The sequence below is a fragment of the Gobius niger genome (genome assembly GCF_951799975.1).
Source record: "Gobius niger genome assembly, chromosome: 1".
NCBI classification, from domain to species: Eukaryota; Metazoa; Chordata; class Actinopteri; order Gobiiformes; family Gobiidae; genus Gobius; species Gobius niger.
The window spans coordinates 67,242,749-67,266,183 of NC_136852.1; the positions used below are offsets into that span (position 1 = coordinate 67,242,749).

The following is a 23,435-nucleotide window of genomic DNA, read 5'->3' on the forward strand; positions in this document are numbered from 1 at the left end:
CCATACAGAGCGAATATAAGCAACAATTAATTCATTTAAAATCAATATTAAAAGATTAACCAAATACAGTTCTCAAAAGTTTACAAACCCTGGCAGAATTTTTAATTTTTAGAATATGAATGAAAACACAAAAAGTTGGAGATAAAAGGCGGAACTATATTGTAAGGCGTAGTAAGGAGTACCAGGAGTAGTTCAAAATCCGTGCAGTAATATCTTCACTTTACTGTGCAGATGCCAAACTACTCCTGGTATTATTACGCCTTACAATATAGTTCCCCCTTTTATCCGCTTAGAAAATCCACATTGTTTAATTTTGTGTAATTATACTTTGTAGTGTAACACTTCACGTAACCATATTTAAATAGGGAAAACGTGGAAGAGCTTGGTAGCTTCTATCTTGACCTGTTTTGGAGCTATAGTGGAGAGGGGGAGAGGCTAAATGCTAACGCCGTCTGCGCTGTGTTTACGTGATTGAAGACCAGACAGGTCCTAAAGAACTCGTCAAAGCTAAGGTAAGAACATATGTCAGTATGTAAAAACAGTGGCCTATTCCTTTAACCCCTTTCCAATTTTTGCAGATCTTTTGATAATTCTTTTGCTTTCCTCATGATTCAGAAACGCCAGTGCAGCACTGGATGGAAGATGCAGGGGTCAGTCAGGATCCCAAATACTCACTGACCCTTACCATACTATCCATGAATCGTCATATTTTGACATAAATTTCAAAATAAATGCCCAGATGCAAAAAATAAGGCTTGTAGTACGTTAAATAATTGTAGTACGTTAATAATTGGTAACTGGTGTAAATTTAGTGTCACAACATTGAAAACTGTAGAAGCTATTGAAGAGTAATGGATTTCAAAATAAAGGGCCTTTGCTTTGCCCAATCCCATCAGACCTTGGAAGCTAAGCAGGGAAGGGCCTGGTCAGTACTTGGATGGGAGACCGTTTAGTAACACCAGGAAGCCTACCGAATGTAGTGAGTGAGTGAGTGGTTGGTGGTGGTCGGAGGGGCCGATGGCGCAGACTGGTTGCCTCGCTTCCGTCAGTCTACCCTAGGGCAGCTGTGGCTACAATAGTTGCTTACCACCACCGGGTATGGAGTGAATGAATAATGCAATGTAAAGCGTCTTTGAGTGTCCAGAAAAGCGCTATATAAAACCAATGCATTATTATTATTATTATTATTAAAGGTCCAGACCAGAAAAATAAAGGTTGTAGTAAGTTGCTAATTTAATAATTAATAATTGGTACCAATTTAGTGTCACTACATTGAAAACTGTAGAAGCTGTTAAATAGTACTATCCATAAAGCGTCATATTTTGACATACATTTCAAAATAAATGTCCAGATCCCAAAAATAAAGGAGAAATTTGCTAGTATAATAATTGATAACTGGTGTGAATTTGGTTCTCCCCCTCCTCTGGGCTGCTCAGAATCATAATCATTATCTCAGAATATCACATGTGGAGAATATAGAATATCAGTTGTACAAAGGAGTTTTTCCACATTGGTGTAATTATGCCATGAGAACACCAGGTGGCGCCCATAAACTGCTCTAGATTTTCAATAGACTCCAATTTAGGGCGTGTGTGCGCGCGCGAGTTTCCGGACCGCGATATCGATTAGATTTGCGAATTAATATGAAGTATTTAATATATATCGATCCCATTCATTCTGGCCTGAGGAGATACAAAGCACAAACGACAACAACAAATCCCAGATAATAATTTAATTCCATAATTTCAAAACATACTTCATACAATGCCAGCACTTATCAGTTACAGGGGAATGTGTAGTGCTTCCAGGTGGGTTCTAGAAGTGGATCTTATCTTGATTATCATTCATTTGATGGCATAGCGGTTAGGATGGCACACATACACACTTCTTATGTTGATCGCTAACAGATTCTCCTTTCACTTCTTTTGCTTATTTTTTTCTTTAATGGCAAGGACGGTCACCTCCTAGACACAACAACAATGCATTGGACATGAGCACGACAACCAACAGTTAGCAAGGGGAACAGCCACATTTGTACAAAAGGTTTACGTCGACATTAGAGGTCATTTAAAGCCTCGGTCGGCTGCATTCACCACATCAATTTCAGATGCTTATCCATTTCGCTGAGGGAGTGGGGTCCAAGAATTAGCTGTAGTCATCGTGTGGCTCAACATCCTTTCATCGCACCGTAAATTCAACCTGTATTAACAGGCGAACATGTTTAGTTTGATTAAAAAATGCCGGTAGTAAGTGTCTATCATAGTTCTACATCTTTATCTAATGAGGGATGGATTTTCGACCAAATAAAGGTACAATGCTAACGTTAGCTACATGCTATGCTAGTGGCAAATTTTGAGCGCCGGGTTTTTCACCTCTGCCGGACAATCTGCTTATTTTCTAATGTAAGTATCAAAACATAAATAAGGACCAGTGTTCATTTTGACAACATGTTTTAATTTAGTTTTTTTTAGTATGTAATTCAATTTTAGTCGAGATTTAGTCAAGAAAAAATCTTCAATTTCAGTCTAGTTTTAGTCGACTAAAATTGCAAGTAAATGTAGTCGACTAAATTTAAGACAAATTTCATCGACTTTGCGTCTATAATATTAATTATAATCATATTTAATCTTGTTCCTCTGCTTCATGGAGCTGCTCCACATGAACAAAGCTCAGAGCTGATCCTTTGGCAGTGAATTTACATGATATGAGGCTCTTTCAGACGGTCAATAGAAGTTTGGATGATTTTAGTCTCTCCTTTTCTTATTTTATTCGACTAAAATATGTGGACACTTTAGTCATAGTTGTAGTCTCATTAAAAACGTTTAATTTAGTTTTAGTCCAATTTTGGTCGTCAAAAAAATCACTGACTAAAATGAAGACTAAATATTTTAGTCGACAAAATGAACACTGACAAGGACTTGACCTTGACTTATGCTCATATTAAGCTTTCTAATATATCATATGCACTTTGACCTTTGTCCTTTTAGTTGAAGAAATATATGCTAGAAATGTATGATAAGTACAGATGTCAACCAGGTCAAAACATCTGCGTTTTGTCCACTTCAGTTTTATTCTTTTATATCTTCATGATGTCAAGTGAATGCAGCCTACCGGTTCCATTCACACACGCGCTTATCTCGCCTCCTATTTTCTAGAGACTTCTGCGCGTCAGCACTGCAGCCACGCCACTCAAACCGGGAAAAACTATGTACAGGGTTCATTCAGAAAATATTGCACTTATTGGCCCATTGCACCTCACAGCGTGTGCTGTGATAATGCCTCTAAATTTTAACATAGAGTGTTGTATATATATATTTATATATATTTACATTATTTGAATATAAATCTACATCATGGGATAAAGTCATGCGTTTCTTTTGGAGTTCTTCTTAATAAACTATGCAACATACGACCAACGATGCTTAAGGGAGGGACGTGTTTGGCACATGTAAAAGACCAAAGATAAACTTAGCATTTTTAGACGATATATGTGCTAAAAGGCAAAAACCCGCTAAAAAGTATGGTGGCCCTAAAGGATGCCAGGATGAGAAAGACCGAAAAGCACATAGGGCCGATTCTTAGCACACTTCATCCATGTTTTGACACTCGTTTTCCCGACCCTGTTCTGCTTTGGGGAAACGCTTTTTTCCCACTAGAAGTTGACAACAGAATGGCACCAAAACGCCAAAATGACTAGCTATACACAAAAACAAAATGTGTATTATATAGTTTGACAGTCATAGCAGTAGTTCACTCATGTTTTTGAGTATTATTTTAATGTTTAATGTTCTTAATACTTGACAGAAAAGACTAAAATGTTAATTATAAACCCCAGAGAGATCCATAGCAGATCCTAAATTCCAAATCTCTCAGTTTTCTCAGTTTGTCCAGCCTTTCTTGCTTGTAGCCTTTTATCATTTTTACACCATGGCATAACCTCCGGGGCCACCGTACTGACTAGAGATTTATTATTACATATTCCTACACAGCACTGACTCCATTCTTTTATATCAACATCAACAACAGAAAGTGTAAGCATGCGAGGAGGAAATGAAGGATTATTTTAAATATGGCTGTTATTCCTGCCCGAGCCTACCAGCTGACTGTACTTTTAGACTTGCTAAGGCTTTGTTTTTAAGATAAACAGCACATATGACTGGCTTTTTTTTTTTTTTTTTGGCAGCATGCTACTCCCCTCAAGTAGTTTAGTAGTTTAGGCAAAAAAAAAAAAAGTAGTAATAGCAACTTCACGGACATCTACGGACGGCAAACATTTCAGACTACTTTTCACATCGACTTGAACACACTGGGTTCGCTCAGCAAAGAAGCAGGACAGAGGGACTTCCAGAGGCCGAGTGGGAGATGCTATAAAAGGCCACTTAATCCAAGGTAGATTATTATTCAATGGCGAAACTCTTCTGGATTATCATGTTTTAACGCACTCACTCTATCGTTTCTATTACAGGAATCAACAACCACACGATGCTGCGATGAAAGCTGCTACATCTTATAGGGCACGAACGAAAGACACCAGGCAGCTTCTGGAGACAAAACAAAACCTAGAAAAGAACACTGTACAAAAATAAAAGGAGGAGAAAGTTCTCAAAGCTCACAGACTATTTCTTATATTACTTTAGGACATCAAGATTAAAGGTCTTAAGTTTCACTGTACAGCATTACTATGGACATTACCAGTGATGGGTTGGATGTGGAGTTGTTCCGATACGGCACTGATCCGATGCGAGGCTGAAGTTTTCTGACAGAGAACCCATGAATGCAAGTGGTTTTACACCTTCTTTTTACACCACGCCATATCTGACTATCGCGCAGTATCAGGAGCCACACTGAGCCTGAGAATCGACGTCGGATCTGTAAAGGTATCGGAACAAACCTCGTCTAATTGTACGGCCAATAGTGAGAATCTGTCTATGTGTTTAATTCTATGTTGTTTACAATAGATATCTACCTGCCCGTCAGTTTATGGGCTTGTACAGGTCACTACTGAAGAGGGTTTGAAGTGTCCGGTGAAGCGTCGCTAGCGGGAGTAGTAATGCTGGAGGATAGGCTTATACAGTCACTAACAGTTGCACCCCTGTTGTTGCAGCGGAGGGGCGGTGTCTGTCAGTTTGGCGGTGGGGGCTCCGGAGGTCACGGCGGGATCACTGTCCAAGCTTTCGGACATCTTGTCACAGATGAGGTCCACCAGGCGCTCGAACGTCTGCTTCACGTTGATGTTGTCTTTGGCGCTCGTTTCGAAGAACTCGAAACCTGGTGAAAGAAAGGAAGGAAAAAAATGCAGAGAAGAGGTTGGGAAGTGCAGTTCTTGAAAACCTTTACACGGATTCCGAGGTCATTCTACATGGAGCCGCGCTTTCTGGCCGGACTGGACCGGCCATCGGGAGTTTTCCAGGTCGGCTGACGAAGTTTTGGAAGTAAACAGGCTTGCACTGCACCACATCGGCCCACAATAGAAACTGCAAGATGCATTGACGTTAAGATAATTATTGATGCCTTTTATAACCCTTCATTGGTGCTTTCTTGAGTTATGGTTCCCAGATAATCTCATACTGTATATCATGGCCAATGGGCCTCTGGGATATAACATTGCACTTGCTCCACATCATTTTTGCTAATATAAGTAGAAAGAGTTTATTGTAACACTCTCCAGGACCCACAGAACCTAGAGATACATGGGGATACAGTCTGGAATTGTGCGATTTGAATCTTGCGGACTCCGGCAAAACCAAGACAAGCCAATCATAGCACAGGAGGCAACAGTGCGTCATCTTCCGTGCTAGGATTTTCAATCAACCAGTGGCGACCGCGACACAACAATCTTTTACCAGTGCCCTTTCTTCTGTTTTAAATGAGCTGGACTTGTCCTTAAAGGAACAGGCCACCGTTTTTACATACTGAGATATGTTCTTACCTGAGACTAGACACGTTGATGCGTATCTGTCTGGTCTTTGTGCCCGTGGAAGAGCGTGGTAGCTTCCAACTTCATCCCCGTTTGGAGCTATAGGAATACATTGGGAGAGGCCAAATGCTAACAACATCTTTGGTCATTATGCGTGACTGAGGGCTCATCTAAGCTCAGGTAAGAACATATCTCAGTATGCTCTGAGGGCTTACACTGGAACATTTACTCGACTGCACGTGTGGATGACAAACGATCATGGCGGAGGACGTAAACGCAAAGCATAGTTCGCTTTGTGTTTGATTGGTTCACTCTTGTTCAAACTGTGATCATTATCCCCGCCTCCAGTCTCGATTTGGAAATTGCATCCTATTACCACAATTCCCGACTGTCTTTATTTGTATCTATAAATACATCAATAAAGTCAGTCTGGCTTTATGTCTGGCTAGTAAAAAAAAGATTCTTGTTTCCATTGGAAGGATTTTCAATGTTTTTGCCTTTTTGGGACTTCTATTTTCACTCCACACCTCCCTAACTCTACGGTGTGTTTGACCATTTCATTTCCTAAATCTACTGTGTGATCATTTGATTGGTTTTGGGAAGTTTTTTTGGGTTGAAGTTGTGAAAGGAACCTCCTTCATTTTACAAATGTTCCACCAAGTTGTTAACGACACGATAGAAGTCGTGAGTGGTTTGAGGTGTTAGCTTGAATTCGGCAGAAACAACACGCAGTTTCTGTCCTCGGTTTTGCAGATTATTCTATTTTAGTTCCAGAGCTTATTGTATTTTATTGCTAATAGCCTTGACTATTGCACTGAATATGTGATTTCTTTAAGACGGCCGGTCTTGACCCAAAAGTCCCAGGCCGATTTTTTTCTGCCAGTCTTGCCCTGCTTTCTGGCTCTGAGAAGGTGTTTCCAGATCTCGTAAAGCTACTTTCAGTATCACACCTCGTCTCACCACCCGAACATCTGGTTGCAGACAGAACCTGGAAGGTGCAAATTACATCACGCACAGTTCACAGTTAAAAATCATCAACACTCCATTGTACCCAATTATAGTTTCTTATTTAAATATGTGGTCATGGTAAAGACTGTTTTCTTATCTTTGACTTATCCTATGAACTTGTCTTACTATGTCTTTAGTTTGTATTTCGGCCCTGTAACCAGAGTTCTCTGAAAATGTTGTGCTCATTGAAAAAAAAACTAGCTGCAGCTCAAACTCATTTCTAGCTCACACAATACCTTCTGCACATTCTGATTCTTCATGTGGATTGATCATGTTTTGGGTGCATGTACAGCAGGGGTGTCAAATTCATTTGGGTCGTGGGTCAAAATCCAGCTTCCTTGCGGGGCCGCGTATAATGTGTATTGCGCTTCACAAGCCTGTGTCACAAGTTTCTCAGAGTACACTGTAGTCATTTTACTGCAGTCATTATTCATTGACTCTGTTGTGGTAAGTTGCTATTGTAGTCACAGCTGCCTTGGGGCAGACTGACCATTTACCACGGGGCTATTATGTGCTGTTTGTATCCTGAGCTCTTTTTATATCAGTGCCCTCTGCTGGGCACGTGTGGAATTATTATTTATTTATTTTAGGTTGCCCCCTAGTGGCTGGAATGAGCTGAGCATGCTGGTTATTTCCTTGAATATTCATAATTCCGCACAGGAATAGGCAAGAGACTTACTTTTTTGGGGGAATTTTTTCTCAGGTATTTGTTCCGTACAAGCCAGGGGCCGGATTAAATCATCTCATGGGCAAAATGCTGCCAGCTTGACAAGCCTGACGTGCAGTATCATGACCTCGACCGGCATAAGAAAACATCGCGCTGATTTAGACCTTTTTTTTGCTTTCACTTGTATTCACAAATTACTGTGTTTCCAATATGGTGGCAAAAAAACCCTCTGAAAATAAAATAAATTACATCTTAAATTCAATTAGCATTCCCAATAAATGGTGCTTATCCGAATTATCAAAAGAACGCTAACCACCGTAGCGAGTGAATGAAGAAATGGATGCCAAGGTTTGGATTAAGGAGATACAGTTAATTTAATTGAAAACCCTTTTTCTCATTACCCGCACCAACTGAATTAACTCATTTCCCAAAAGCTTGTGTGCAACGTTGAGGGAAATGTTGGGAGATGAGAGGAATAAACGGTCACGTGTCTGTGGTCATACCCAGCTGTTCTGCCAGCAGTCGGCCGCTGTCCACCGACACCACTCTCTCCTCCTCCATGTCGCACTTGTTTCCGGCCAACACCACCTGTGCGTTGTCCCACGAGTAGGTCTTTATCTGGGTCGACCTGTGAGACAGACAACATGACAAATATTTATCAGAATTGCTAAATTAATCAAGATTGAACCCAAATTGCAATTCAATTTAACAGGAATGTAAATAAATCTCTAATATTGTTTATATTCCTGTTGCATCAAAGCAGATTTGAACATGCTGGATTACATTATGCATGTATGGCTTCTCATGGAGGAAACTGAGTCATTGCCGGCCAGACAAAAAGTGGGTCATTATTTGTATTTGGACTTCACCCTTGAAATACGTCATTCCAAACAAGCGTGGCTTAGAAAATCAAAAATAACCCCCCTCCAAAAAATGCATCAAATGGAAGGGCGACAATGTGGGAAAGTTAAAAGAAAGAAAGAACAGTTCCACTTGAAAAGACTCTGTCTGGGTCCTTTGTCTGTCTGCATTAGTAACTAAAGTGAAATGGCGCTTCCAGTGAAAGTAGGCCAGCAGGAAGCAAGATGTTCTGTCCAGCTCCGGTCAGAATGCTCCTGACCAGTTATGTGGGTCAGCTTCTGCACCAACACTAAAAATAAAAACACAGATCAAGATTCATCAAGATGCCATGTGTGTGATGGGCAATCAGACGTTTTTCATTGTAACAATCTTCATCCCAATCTACAGGTCTAATATTTGAATACTAGACCTAATTTGTTTTTGTCTTCAAGCGCTCAGTCCTCATTTAGTCCTGATTCAGTCCAATTTTCCCTGTTATGTGTAAGTAATCGTGCTTATTTTGCAACTGTCTGTGCCATGGCTCACATCCAAGTGTACAAGCTAATTTAAAAGATAAAGGAATATAAATTATGTGTTAATTCAAAATGTTGTATCAGAGATATACTTTGTTGACGTTTAGTGCAGAGACCAAGGCCCGAGGGCCACTTGCGGCTTTTCAATCCGGCCCATTAAGTATTACAGGTGATTTTGATCGTTTCTGAGAACAGCCACCACAATCTTTGAAGCATTATCTTAAAAAGGTGACCAACACTGTTCTCACTGACATACAGAAAGGTATTCAATGAAAGCTGCCATGTTGCTGTTTATTTATGTAAATCAGGTGATTACAGTCCATTTTGTGCTTGTTTAAAGCAGTACTAAGTAACTCTTGCAGGTATTGTAGCAAGTTGGGATTTTTTAACGTATTAATTGTCTTGGAGAGTGAATACTATGTTGACATTAAAGGCGAAGGGAGAGAGGGATATTGTGCATCCAATTATACAATGGAAATACATTTTTTTCACCCAAACTTGGCTGTAAATACTGTTTAAAGTGACGCTAGCCCGCAGTTAGCTTTGCCCGTTAGCATGTTAGCTTCTTCTTCGTGATTCTATTAGTGTGTATTGGTTGCTCTGGTCCGTTGGCAGTCAAGTTGCAAACATGGTTTTCTGGCCAGAGACACCAGGGGGAGATGAAAGACCTTCCAAGCATCCCATAAACACTTGTATTACCCCCAGAGGGACTACGGAAAGGATTTATTAAGGTAAACACGTTACTTAGTACTGCTTTAACAACCCCCAAACTGCGATTGACCCGGCCCCCAGACAAGTATGAAACCCCAATGTTATTGCCCATACCTGGTTCTGTACCATATATATAATATATTGATCAGCTTCGGTTGTTTAATGCAATCAATGCAAAACCCCAGGGAAGCTTAATTAAACAAGAAAAAGCTAAAGAATCAACCCCCATGAGCTGCCACCTTAACGTGGTGGGGTTGTTTGAGTACCCGAATGACCCGAGGAGCTATGTTGTCTGGGGCTTTATGCCCCTGGTAGGGTCTCCCATGGCAAACAGGTCCGAGGAGACGGGTCAGACGAAGAGCAGCTCACAAGACTCCTATGGACAATGAAAGAACAAGGACCGTGACGCCGCCCGGCATGGCGCAGCCGGGGCCCCACCCTGGAGCCAGGCCTGGGGTTGGGGCTCGAACTCGAGCGCCTGGTGGCCGGGCCTTTGCCCACGGGGCCCGGCCGGGTACAGCCCGAAGAGACGGCGTGGGCCCGCCCTCCTGTGGACTCACCACCCGCAGAGGGATCCGTAGGGGTCGGGTGCAGAGAGGACTGGGTGGCAGTCGAGGCCGGGTGCCACGACGACCTGGTCCACATGCGCAGCTTCTGGCGTTCGGGACATGGAACGTCACCTCGCTGGGGGGGAAGGAGCCTGAGCTTGTGCGGGAGGTTGAGAGATACCGGCTAGATATAGTCGGGCTCACCTCCACGCACAGCTTGGGTTCCGGATCCCAACTCCTGGAGAGAGGCTGGACTCTCCATTTTTCTGGAGTTGCCCGCGGGGAGAGGCGGCGGGCTGGGGTGGGTTTGCTCATATCCCCCCAGCTCAGCCGTCACGTGTTGGAGTTCACCCCGGTGGACGAGAGGGTCGCGTCCCTACGCCTTCGGGTCGGGGACAGGTCTCTCACCGTTGTCTCGGCCTACGGGCCCAACATCGGTGCAGAGTACCCGGCCTTCTTGGAGTCCCTGGGAGGGGTACTAGATAGTGCTCCGACTGGGGACTCCACTGTTCTGCTGGGGGACTTCAACGCCCACGTGGGTAACGACAGTGAGACCTGGGAGGGAGTGATTGGGAGGAACGGCCTCCCCGATCTGAACCCGAGTGGTGTTCTGTTATTGGACTTCTGTGCTAGTCACGGTTTGTCCATAACGAACACCATGTTCGAGCACAAGGGTGTCCATAAGTGCACGTGGCACCAGGACACCCTAGGCAGGAGGTCGATGATCGACTTTGTAGTTGTGTCATCTGATCTCCGGCCGCGTGTCTCGGACACTCGGGTGAAGAGAGGGGCTGAGCTGTCAACCGATCACCACCTGGTGGTGAGCTGGATCCGCTGGCAGGGGAGGAAGCCGGTCAGACCTGGCAGGCCCAAGCGTGTCGTAAGGGTCTGCTGGGAACGTCTGGCGGATCCCTCTGTCAGTGGGGTCTTCAACTCCCACCTCCGGAAGAGCTTCACCCAGATTCCGGGGGAGGCGGGGGACATGGAGTCAGAGTGGACTCTGTTCTCCTCCTCCATTGTCGATGCGGCTGCTCGTAGTTGTGGCCGTAAGGTCTCTGGTGCCTGTCGCGGCGGCAATCCCCGAACCCGGTGGTGGCGCCCGGAAGTAAGGGATGCCGTCAAGCTGAAGAAGGAGTCCTACCTGGCCTTGTTGGCTTGTGGGACTCCTGAGGCAGCTGAGAGGTACCGGCAGGCCAAGCGTGCTGCGGCTCGGGCGGTCGCAGAGGCAAAAACTCGTGTCTGGGAGGAGTTCGGGGAGGCCATGGAGGAAGACTATCGGTCGGCCTCGAAGAGATTCTGGCAAACCATCCGGCGCCTCAGGAGGGGGAAGCAGTGCTTCACCAACACTGTTTACAGTGCGGGTGGGGGGCTGCTGACCTCGACTGGGGATGTCGTCGGGCGGTGGAAGGAGTACTTCGAGGACCTCCTCAATCCCGTCGTCACGTCTTCCAATGAGGAAGCAGAGGCTGGGGGCTCGGAGGTGGGCTCGCCCATCACCGGGGCTGAAGTCACCGAGGTGGTGAGAAAGCTCCTCGGTGGCAAGGCTCCGGGGGTGGATGAGATTCGCCCTGAGTACCTTAAGTCTCTGGATGTTGTAGGACTGTCTTGGCTGACACGTCTCTGCAACATCGCGTGGCGGTCGGGGACAGTGCCCCTGGATTGGCAGACCGGGGTGGTGGTCCCTCTCTTTAAGAAGGGGGATCGGAGGGTGTGTTCCAATTACAGAGGAATCACCCTCCTTAGCCTCCCCGGTAAGGTCTACTCCAGGGTGCTGGAGAGGAGGATCCGGCCGATAGTTGAACCTCGGATCCAGGAGGAACAATGCGGTTTTCGTCCTGGTCGTGGCACACTGGACCAACTCTATACCCTCCGTCGGGTGCTTGAGGGTTCATGGGAGTTCGCCCAACCAGTCCACATGTGTTTTGTGGACCTGGAGAAAGCGTTCGACCGCGTCCCTCGTGGTGCCCTGTGGGGGGTGCTCCGGGAGTATGGGGTCCGGGGCCCTCTGTTAAGGGCTGTCCGTTCCCTGTATGACCGCAGCAGGAGCTTGGTTCGCATAGCCGGCAGTAAGTCAGACCTGTTCCCGGTGCGTGTTGGTCTCCGCCAGGGCTGCCCTTTGTCACCGGTTCTGTTCATTACTTTTATGGACAGAATTTCTAGGCGCAGCCAGGGGCCGGAGGGTGTCCGGTTTGGGAGCCTCAGAGTCTCATCTCTGCTGTTTGCGGACGATGTTGTTCTGATGGCTTCAACGAACCAGGACCTCCAGCACGCTCTGGGGCGGTTTGCAGCCGAGTGTGTAGCGGCCGGGATGAGAATCAGCACCTCCAAATCCGAGGCCATGGTTCTCCACCGGAAAAAGGTGGCTTCCCCTCTTCAGGTCGGTGGGGAGTCCTTGCCTCAAGTGGAGGAGTTCAAGTATCTCGGGATCTTGTTCACGAGTGAGGGACGGATGGAGCGTGAGATCGACAGACGGATCGGTGCGGCGTCAGCAGTGATGCGGTCGCTGTATCGGTCTGTCGTGGTGAAGAGGGAGCTGAGTCGGAGGGCAAAGCTCTCGATTTACCGATCGATCTACGTTCCCACCCTCACCTATGGTCATGAGATTTGGGTAATGACCGAAAGGACAAGATCGCGAATACAAGCGGCCGAAATGAGTTTCCTTCGCAGGGTGGCTGGGCGCACCCTCCGAGATCGGGTGAGGAGCTCAGCTACCCGGGAGGAGCTCGGAGTAGAGTCGCTGCTCCTTCACGTCGAAAGGAGCCAGCTGAGGTGGCTCGGGCATCTGTTCCGGATGCCTCCTGGTCGCCTCCCGCGGGAGGTGTTCCAGGCATGTCCTAGTGGGACAAGGCCTCGTGGAAGACCCAGGACACGGTGGTGGGACTATGTCTCCGAGCTGGCCTGGTGTCGCCTCGGGGTCCCCCCAGAACAGCTGGAGGAGGTGTGTGTGGATCGGGAAGTTTGGGCATCTCTGCTGAGACTGCTGCCCCCGCGACCCGGCCCCGGATAAAGCGGAAGAAAATGGATGGATGGATGGATGGAAGCTAAAGAATATAGATAACAGCTTGCTTTGAAGTTGAATAATAGCAAAGACAAAGGCAATTGGAGAGCGGAAACTATGCAAACAAATCCATTGTAGGTTGTTGGAAAAGACAACAGTGATGAAACACGACATTGTAACATGTCACACACATGAAAGGGTTTTCCAGAATAATGTAGAATAAAGTCAAGGTCATGGATTTGGCGCCTTCTGTATGAGCTTCAATTTTTATATTTTCATGAACTCCATAACCAAAACTTAGAATGACTAAAGCTGAATTTAAAAAGCTCAGCTAAAGTATTACGTAACACAATAGATAAGATTAACTGTGCTTTTTGCAACTAAACATCTTTATATTTGGCTGATATGATACACTGTACAATAATACATTTGTGTAGCCATCTATTCAATTATTGTACAAACTGCATGAGCGATAATACGCTTCCATTTGTCTTAGTCATGGGCTGGAAATGTGCACGTCATTGGTCTAATGCAGAGCGGGAAGAAGATGTTGCCATAGAAACCTTTTTTTTTCTCAACCTTGTCACAAAGAAGGAGGGAGAGAGCAGAGTGGATTTAACGCCTCGGGGAAAGGCAAAACGGAGAGAGAAAGGATGGATTCGACTGAGGGTCGACATGTGTGTTGTTGGTTCTTGCTATTGAAACAGTGTCAGACCGACCTTTTGCAGTGTTTTAGTCCTGCTTATTATGTTTTTTCATCTAGCCTTGGATTAGGTAAATGTGGTTTTAGTTTAAAACAGGCTTAACCTGACTGAATAAGGCTTAATAATAATGCATTTGTTTAATAAAGCTTGTCCAGACGCTAAAAGGTAAATGGTAAATGGTCTCAACTTATATAGCGCTTTTCCACCTACATTAGGCACTCAAAGCGCTTTACAGCAAGGATCCACTCACCCATTCATACTCTCATTCATACACCAATGTACGCAGACACTGGTGAAGCTAAAAGGTGCTTCACAATTTCATGCATTACTAATTTGCACCATATTCCAGTGAGGGTAAGCTACGTTTGTAGCCACAGCTGCCCTGTGGTAGACTGACGGAAGCAAAGACAGTGGCACAGACAGGTGAGCGGGTTACTTTATGTAAAGCACTTTGAGTGCCTAATGTAGCGCTGTGTATAATTTCATTTATCAAGGCTGCTAATCTGCGCCTTCACCAATTTCATCTTTAGTCTTAGTCCATTATGTCCATGTTTACTGTTTCCTTAATGAATCTCTAATACCATCATTACTATATCCACTTATTGTTCAGACAGGTAAACAATATCTTTTTGGGATCAATATTTATCATTTGTTCATTTATTTGATTTATTCCCCATTTTTTATGTTGTACTGTGAGTTGTGTTTTATTGTATTTCATGTTTATTGTGGGATATCTTAAAGGCACTAGTTTAAACATTTTTAAATTATGTATATCCCTCCCCCTACATGTTCCAGCCATGTCCTAATGTGCAGAATGAGCTCAGACCTGTTCACCACAACTGCCTCTAAAATCCTGCACTGTCACTCAAAAAGTTGTTACTTCAGGTCAGAAGTGCCGTCATGCACAAGCTTGATATAGAAGCTGCAGTTACACGTATGACCTGAGGTGGCAGTAGTGGGTACAAAATGAGCAACTTGCATCTAGCCCCTTTAAGAGAAAGTACTTTTTCGAACGAAGCTTTTACTGTAATATTCAGGCTTTAGAGTTTCAGTTTCTGTGTCATTAAATGGTCTTCAATAATGTTGTTTACTGCAATATTTTCCTGCCTCAATATATCGACCTTCATATCGTGACTGCTTTAGTTCGCTCAACCACTGGGGCAGAGTCTGTATAAACCTAATAATGGTTAGCGATTTCAAAATGACCTGGTTTGTAAATGTTTTAATAATTATATAATTCTTATCCCTATTTAATCCAAGTTATCCTTTGGTGTAAAGCCATTTTTTTCCCACTCTTGTGTTGTCTCTTCCTGCCATAAGTCAGCTGTTATGGTTCAGCCCGGTCTTATTCCTGGTTGGGTTCTGCGTTTAGACCTCCTGGGCCGGTTTCAGACCTCTGTATGTGGCTGCGGACACAGAAGCGCTTCATCAAAATGTCTGACAGCCTTTTAAAAAATAATATGGTGCTGAAAAGATGTGAGGACCATTATAGCTCACAGCAGAGGGCACTTCATCTCCCCCTCCTCTGCGGCGGCGGCTCGTACCAATCTACAAGGAAGTAACTGTCAGGCGGGTACGGCTCAGTGACGACTGAGAGGTAGACAGTTGCCCTACAAGTGACAGTCACACAACAATATGTGTCAATCCTGCAGTCCAAAGTAATATGAAGTATGGCAAAAAATAATAATACAAGGTTTACAGCTTACTCATCGATAATAACACATACAGAATAGTAAATAATAGCAGAAAAGCTCCAAAAAGCGTTCTAGGTGGATATCGTTTTAACATCCATTTAGTAAAGGGAAGAAGTCGCCAAGGGGGAAAATAGAATCTTTTGGGAAACACAATTTTCCACTCTTTTAAGCCATTTTCTGGAGGAGTATGAACTTATTTACCACACTATAAATACAGTCAAGTGTAAATCGGGCCCATATGGATATTTTCTCACAGCAGATTGTTCAGCGGAAGTGGAAAAAAATGCAGTCGTAGATGGCGCTAGCTAGCCGTTAGCATTAGCATGAGGCATCATGTTAGCATTCTCCGTGATTTCTGTATTTATGGGCTGTTGAACCACTTTGCTCCTCTCCATGTCTTTGTATCTTTATTCAGTATAAAACTATATTCATAATTCAGCATTTGTTAAAGCAGTTTTTGAATAATTCGAATAATTAATCGAAGTAATCAGTTATTCCAATGTACTATCAGATATTGGTAACAGACCTTTGTAACATATTGAAGCCACGTTAAACTTCTAAACTGCCCTTTATGTTACTTAAATGGGGCTAGATGCAAGTTAGCCATTTTATACTCACTCCTGCCACCTCAGGTCATACGTGTAACTGCAGCTTCTATATTAAGCTCGTGCATGATGGCACTTCAGACCCGAATTAACACCTTTTTGAGGCAGTTGTGGTGAACAGGTCTGGGCTCATTCTACACCTTAGGACATTGTTGGAACATGTAGGGGGAGGAAAATACTTAATTTTAACATTTTTAAACTCTGTATAGATATATTTAAGTCCAAGACTGGAAAGTTTAGAGCCTGTAGGAGCCACTAAAGTGGAGAGATTGTTGCAAGAGTGAAAGGAAAACCCCATTTTGTGAAAAGCGTCAAAATGTAAAAAGACAATAGCACATCCCAGTCTTGAAATATAAATATGGGACGTTTGCAGCTCATAATGAATGAATTGCGTTTTGTGATGAGGGGCCCAGACAGAGTTGCCCCAAGCGCCCTCCCAATGCCGGAAACAGCCTTGTCTGCTATTTCCGTATTTCAAATTCATCTTCAGGCCGTCGGAGTGAACACTGGCCCTTTGGTTTCTAATATTACCATGTATTCATTAATCATCTGCCCCCTCTCCTCTCTCTCTCTGACTCTCCCTCTCTGTCTCTCTCTGTCTGTTCGTTCACACAGTCAAAGAGTCTGCTGGAGAACAGGAATAGCTGAAGGTGAGAATGACATTTGCGGCGCACACGGGCAGACAAAGACGCGCTCCTTTGTGGAGGAGCACAGGCGAACACATGCTGTTTCTGGAACAACTGCCTTAACCCAGAAACCTGCTTTCTCCTCCTGACGGATGGAGCTTCCATTTTAGACGCTGATGTATCATCACAGTGCACCGTTCTCCCCGGCCTGTGCACTGTTCAGCTGCTCCCGTCTGAATCACCTCTGTATGGGACTCACAACACCGGGGAAAAACACCTCAGTGCAAGCATTGAGATGGAGATGTATGTTATATATAAGACGTCTGATTGGACTAGATCAAAGTTTTAATTCAAGAATCTCGGGCACATCTTCAAGAGGGGGTATTAAGGAAAAATGGACTTTAGCTCATCAAAATCATACCTGGATTTGTATTTTAAGCCACTCATGCATCTTTGAGTAATCTCTCAATCTTCCCCGAGAGGCTATTTTTAGCAGTGCAGTAGCCGATCCCAAAAAGCTCCTCCTTGCTAAGCTTAATCCTGTCACGGAGTAAAAATACTTGGCTTTGGTCAATTTTTGTGCCAGTTGGATGTTTAAACTATGCACATCCACCAAGTAAAAAGGACACTTCAACACAATAAAATGCTGAATGTTTCTCAATAGATTTTTGTGCTTTTCATGTTATGTTTCATGGACGTTCCCTTTGTTGTATTTTGTCTTCATTCACACTTCTTCTTCTACTGTTAATCCAAAGATCTTTAATAAAACTCTAGATAGGACATGGCCATAATAATACGATTTAATCAATGGCAATTCTGGCGGCCATCTTGTGACTGGCCCTTTTAACCCGGTGTAATGTAATCAAATGGAAAAAACACTTATTTCCTTGATAACGTTTTTATGTGTTTTGAATTATTTCATGACTCTCTGATCTTATGTTATATCTGGCAAGAAAATAACAAACGTTTTTTCAAATGTCATTTCAGTTTTATAGGACTATAGACCTTAGCGACATTTGCTCATGGATTTTCCAAATTGCATTTGTTTCCTCCTTTAAAGGGACTATACGGAGTTTAAAAATGTAAAAAATTATGTATTTTCCTCCCCCTACAACTGTACATGTTCCAGCATCGTCCTAAGGTGTAGAATGAGCCCAGACCTATTCACTCAAAAAGATTTTACTTCAGGTCCGAAGTGCCGTCATGCACGTTAGTGACTCAGTGGAATTATGGGTGCAACATGGCAGCTTCGCTTCCCCTCACAGTGGCCTCTATGATGCTCCAGAATGAATTGTTTTAGGGTTTATCGCCAGTTTCTGGTAACAACCCAGAAAACAATTGATCGTGTAGCGTCACAAAGGCCAATGTGAGGGAAAGCAACGGTGCCATGCTGCACCCATAACGCCACTGAGTCACTAAAAGGTCAAACCTTTACAACAGTGTTTCTGTCATTTTTAACATGACATGACCAATATTTATTGAACATGGAACAGTGATACAATCAATGCTAACCACTGAACTCTGGGAATGACTGGAGAGAACAATGCTATACGGCTAAACACCTCAACTAAAAAAAAGAGGTTGTTTCTGGGGTTAGTCTCGCCAGTCAGTCACAAGATGGCCCATTTCTGATTTTGTTCGCGAGAACATGTCACTCGACCCATTCTATGCCCCCAGCTTAGGTAACAACAACTCCTTCCTAATAAGCAGAAATCGCCGCTCTCTCGCATCCCCTCATCATCACATCATTCCCGAGCTGGCTGGGTTTGCGTGGCTCTACTGCGGATACTTTAAAACCTGACACCACCCCCTCCAAAAAACTTGCAGCTTGGCTTTTTCTGCGCGGCGCTGAAATGAGGACATATAGGTTTTTCTATTAATCACTGTTAGGATTAGCACATTCAGGCTAGCGCCGTAAGCTGCTGATGTGGCACAGTGCGGTCTGCAACAATGGAACTGTTACTCTCACCAAAGGCAGGAGAAAATTTGAGAGGGAGCATCGAGTTTGCCGCTGCCCAGACCAAAGCTAAGGGTCTTCTCTGCGGGGCCTTCTCCGACATCTGCCTGTGATCAGACGACCCCCGCGCTGCCGTCGGCGGGCGTGCGCGTGGTTTATTTATCGCTACAGGCCTGACATTGATTGTGTTTTGTGGAGCATGCCAGGCGGATGATGTCTCTGTTATAATCCGATGCAGTCTGCTCCGATTAAATTAGCCATGCACATGACACATTGACATTGAAAGCTACCGTTGCTCTGCGGACTCGCTGGGACATTTACTTTGCTTTATCTCGTGTCAATAAGCTGCTGCTGTTGCACTCTATTACGTTTATGTGTACAGTATATTGAAGCATAGCGGCTTACGTGTGCTATGAGTGGGAAGCGGTAGTGCTGTGGTTACAAAAGACATTTGGGTGTATAGAACTGTAAAAAAAAAACTGAAAGGCTGTTGGACTAAAGCGTCCCAGGTGATGGCCATATTGAGAGAAAGTGTGGCCTAAGCAGGTCCACGCTCAGAATCAGGTACAAAATTATTATGCAGTGTCTTTCTCTTGCACAAAATGGGAAGGAAAAGTCACCAAAATGTCAAAAACTGTTGAAAGCTTGTCAGAGGGAGGCTCCCCTCTTGGGTTGCAAGAAGCAAGTTAACAGAAAAACCCCACACACTGTCAAAGACTGCAGAAAAATCAAGAGTGGGGCCTCTAATAATGCAGTGTCTATCAGTGCAGTCATTTTCAGCAGCTGTCCTGAAGTGCCCTCCATTGACCCGGAGTCGGAGTGGAGCTTTAGGTCCATTACTGATCCAGCCATGGGTCCATTCCCCTGGTCCACCGAGAGATTCTGACACATCACCAGCCCATAAAATCTTCTAAAACTGTATTTAGATAACTCCAGGCACAGTCTTGTTCAAAGGAAGGGTTTATGCTTTTCTCACAGTGGCGATGACTCTCAGCACTGATATCCTTGTACTTCTGGACGCTTCAGATCAGTTAAAGCTGCTGGGGGGTTTTCTGTACCTCTTGACCTTGTTGGCTATTGGCAACAAAACGTTTGATGATTCTGTGGTCCCATCCCAATGTTGTTGTTTTTTTAAACTTCAAGAGGGCCCACTGACCAGCTTTCAACAGTTTTTGACTTTTCAGTGTTTGACAGAAGTTTTCACTCTCATTACACGGATGGCCCTCACCTGGGACACTTCAATCCAACAGCGTTTCAGTTTACCAGAAGTATCCTCCACATTTTCACACAGTTTGTATTTTGGAAACCCATTTTGGCTGAAACTTGAAAGTATACGCCCACATTAGGCAAGATTATGCTTTACTGTTGATACACAGACACAAATAGTTGGGCAACATCGAGTAGTACAGAGTTAAATATAAATAAAACATCTCGAGAATAAAACACGAGTGAACTGACCAGTCCTGCACGGCCCCGAAGGACTCCTCGTTGGTGATGTCGTACATGAGGATGAAGCCCATGGCGCCGCGGTAGTAGGCCGTGGTGATGGTCCGGTAGCGCTCCTGGCCTGCCGTGTCCTGCAGGGTGCAACACAAATCACATTAAGCGTGGGATAAATGAAATGCCACGGGTCTAACATCTGACGATGTGTTGCAATAGAAGCAGAAGGAACAACACTGACCATGATCCTTTGCTCCTTCAGGATAAAAGCTCTTTTGTGTAAAAACCCACACAGTCTTTCTCACTCTCCTTCAGTGTCTGCTTGGAGACATATGGTTCCTATCTTCTGATATTTGTCACAACCAAATGCACTTTCCCTGTAATATTGATCCCACATACCACAAACAAGACAGACATGGCACAAGAAAGTGTATCTCATCCGTCCAGTCCTTGTTACTCATTTATTGCTGGTTAACTGGACAGGTCCGTCATGTGGAAATAATCATTAGAGTTACTGCCTCGCTGCAGCTGCGCATCCATATAATATTTGTGCTGGGTTTTAGCCGATAAGATTGATCTTCTCTTCACATCATCACATTGATCACTCGGCCATAAGAAACGTAAGCCATGGGTATTCAGAAACAGAAACACACGTATCATTGGGAGTAAAGAGCTGTGTGCTGCCTTAGATATTCATGAGAGTCGCTTAAGCAGTACTAAGTAACTCTTCCCCCTAGAGACCCTAAGTGCAACTGCAGGTGTAGTAGCAAGTTACGATTTTTTTTAACATATTAATTGTCTTGGAGAGTAAATACTACGCTGACAGAAAAGGCGAAGGGGTAGAGTGTTACTGTGCATCCAATTATACAATGGAAATATTTTTTTTCACTCAAACTTGGCTGTAAATACTGTTTAAAGTGGCGTTAGCCCGCAGTTAGCTTTGCCCGTTAGCATGTTAGCTTCTTCTTCGTGATTCCATTAGTGTGTATTGCTTACTCCAGACCGGTGGCAGTCAAGTTACAAACATGGTTTTCTGGCCAGAGACACCAGGGGTAGATGAAAGACCCTCCGATCATCCCATAAACACTTGTATTACCCCCACAGGGACTACGGAAAGGATTTATTAAGGTAAACACGTTACTTAGTACTGCTTTAAAGGCGTGGCATAGCACGAGCAACGTCACTTTGCATTATGTCATTTTATTACACTGACATGGAACAGCTATAGAATAAGAGTTGACAGACAGATACAGTATAGGCCGAGATCAATTACAAAATATATTGTATCGGAACAATCCAGAAATGTTTAGATGCTCCTTTTTGCACTTCCGCCTCACATCAAAACAATCCCAGGAACAATCCTTAGAATGTTTAATTCAGAGATAATATTTGCGCTAGTATAGGCTGTGCACTGAATGCTTTTGGCTAACTTCCTGTAGGCTAGTGTAGGGTAACGACTACTTCCTGTCCACACTTTAAATGTAAACTATAGACAAAATACAATTAAAAAAAAGATACAAAAAAAGAGTATCTGCGAATAAGTCTCAAACACATCCTTATCACTATCCTACACTCCAAATGCAATATTGATCTAGACCGGCTGAGACCAGATATCGAGTAGCTTCACTTCCTGATTATCACATAATTTCCCCATAAGCCACTCCCACCCCTTCTTCTTACTCCCCTTTGCTCTGCAGCTGTTTCAACAAAAATGAATTAACAAAGAAACACTATCCGCTCAGGAGCTTTTTGAAAGATGCCAACACACTGCTAAAAAGAGCCACCAGTAAAGATCTGAAGATTACTCTAAGATGTGCGTGTGGCTTGAAACAAAACTCCAGGTTTGTCTTTGATGAGAACAACATTGTAATATGTAAAAAGAAAGAGAAATTGCTCATAATACCCCCTTTAAAGGTGCTGGATGCAAGTTGGCCATTTCATACTCAATACTGCCACCTCAGGCCACATGTGTAACTGAACCTTCTATATTACGCTCATTTTGAGTGACAGTGCAGGATTCTAGAGGCAGTTGTGGTGAACAGGTCTGGGCTCATTCTACACATTAGGACATGGCTGGAACATGTAAGGGGAGGAAAATACATAATTTTAATTTTTTTAAACTCCCTATAGTCCCTTTAAATAAGAGTTTTCGAGATTTTTTAGAGTGTGACGCTATTTTAGCATCTGCTAGCATCAAACTGACATTACCCTTTAGCTTCAACGCTAAAACATCTACATTTAAAAACACCTCCTGTGAAGTATTTACATCCTGTGTATAGCTTGAACATGTGCACATCTGCTATTTCCATGTTTTCTTCCACATACTGTTTTTATTTATCGTAGTGAGACACGGCTAATTCTCTAGTGTATAAAGCGAGGGCAGGAAACCATTAGCATCCTGTTACAATGCGAATTTCTGTGCACAGAGCCTATTTAATAACGATACCAATGTATGTATTTAAACTCGTAATATACCAAAGTTGTTGTAACCATGTTTGAGTCGAACAGGGTTTTCTATGACAACTGGCAGGCTTCCTCAAAGGCATTGAAGGATGGGTCAAATACAGAAGACAAATTCTCAACGGGGACGATGACCTTACTCCAAACACAAACTGATAGCATTCTTTGAACACAGCCAGTACTGATTGTGCAAACTCCGGATCCCGCGCTCCATCCGGCCCCCCCTTTATATTTCGCGAATTTTACAGCGTCCAAGCGTTACATAACATCTAATGAATCCCTGTTGTTGCTGTTTGCGCCACCCACGACAAGAGTGTTGGGTCCGTCCGTCTGGTGAAGTGCTGGCTGCTCCACTTGGCGTATTCAAGACATACCCGATTGTTTACTCCCACAATGCTTTTCTCTCTGTGTCTCTCTTTGTCAGGCCGCACATGGCTCAAACAATGCCCCCCCTCACCCCTCTCCTCGATCCGCCAGGGGACACTGCTGACCTTCAGTCTGCCACATCGCAGCTCCGCGCCGGCAAATCCTCCCCACACAATGAGCATTAGAACATAATAACGCGCTGACAACCATTATGTAAATCCGTTTGATCCCAGGCTGACAGCGATTGTTTCACTAATTGTTGCGAGCCTGTATTTAGCTGTCAAGTTTTTTTTTGTCTTTAATTCTAAGACAGCGACCTTTAAAATCTCAAGCAGCTTTCTACTAGTGCTTGATAAGAACT

At 43.9% G+C, this 23,435-nt stretch overlaps 1 protein-coding gene across 1 annotated transcript in view; it reads right to left on the bottom strand.

The window, feature by feature from the left end:
* Nucleotides 1-5,011: 5,011 nt before the first annotated feature.
* Nucleotides 5,012-23,435, bottom strand: part of rab3c (RAB3C, member RAS oncogene family) — a 28,107-nt gene continuing 9,683 nt past the window's right edge. Inside the window, exons 3-5 of the mRNA XM_079553014.1 lie at nt 20,267-20,385; nt 8,096-8,220; nt 5,012-5,268 (exon numbers count right to left, since the gene is read on the bottom strand). Coding sequence (XP_079409140.1) covers nt 5,078-5,268; nt 8,096-8,220; nt 20,267-20,385 — 435 coding nt within the window. The 3' untranslated portion in view covers nt 5,012-5,077. The remainder of the gene's footprint in view (nt 5,269-8,095; nt 8,221-20,266; nt 20,386-23,435) is intronic.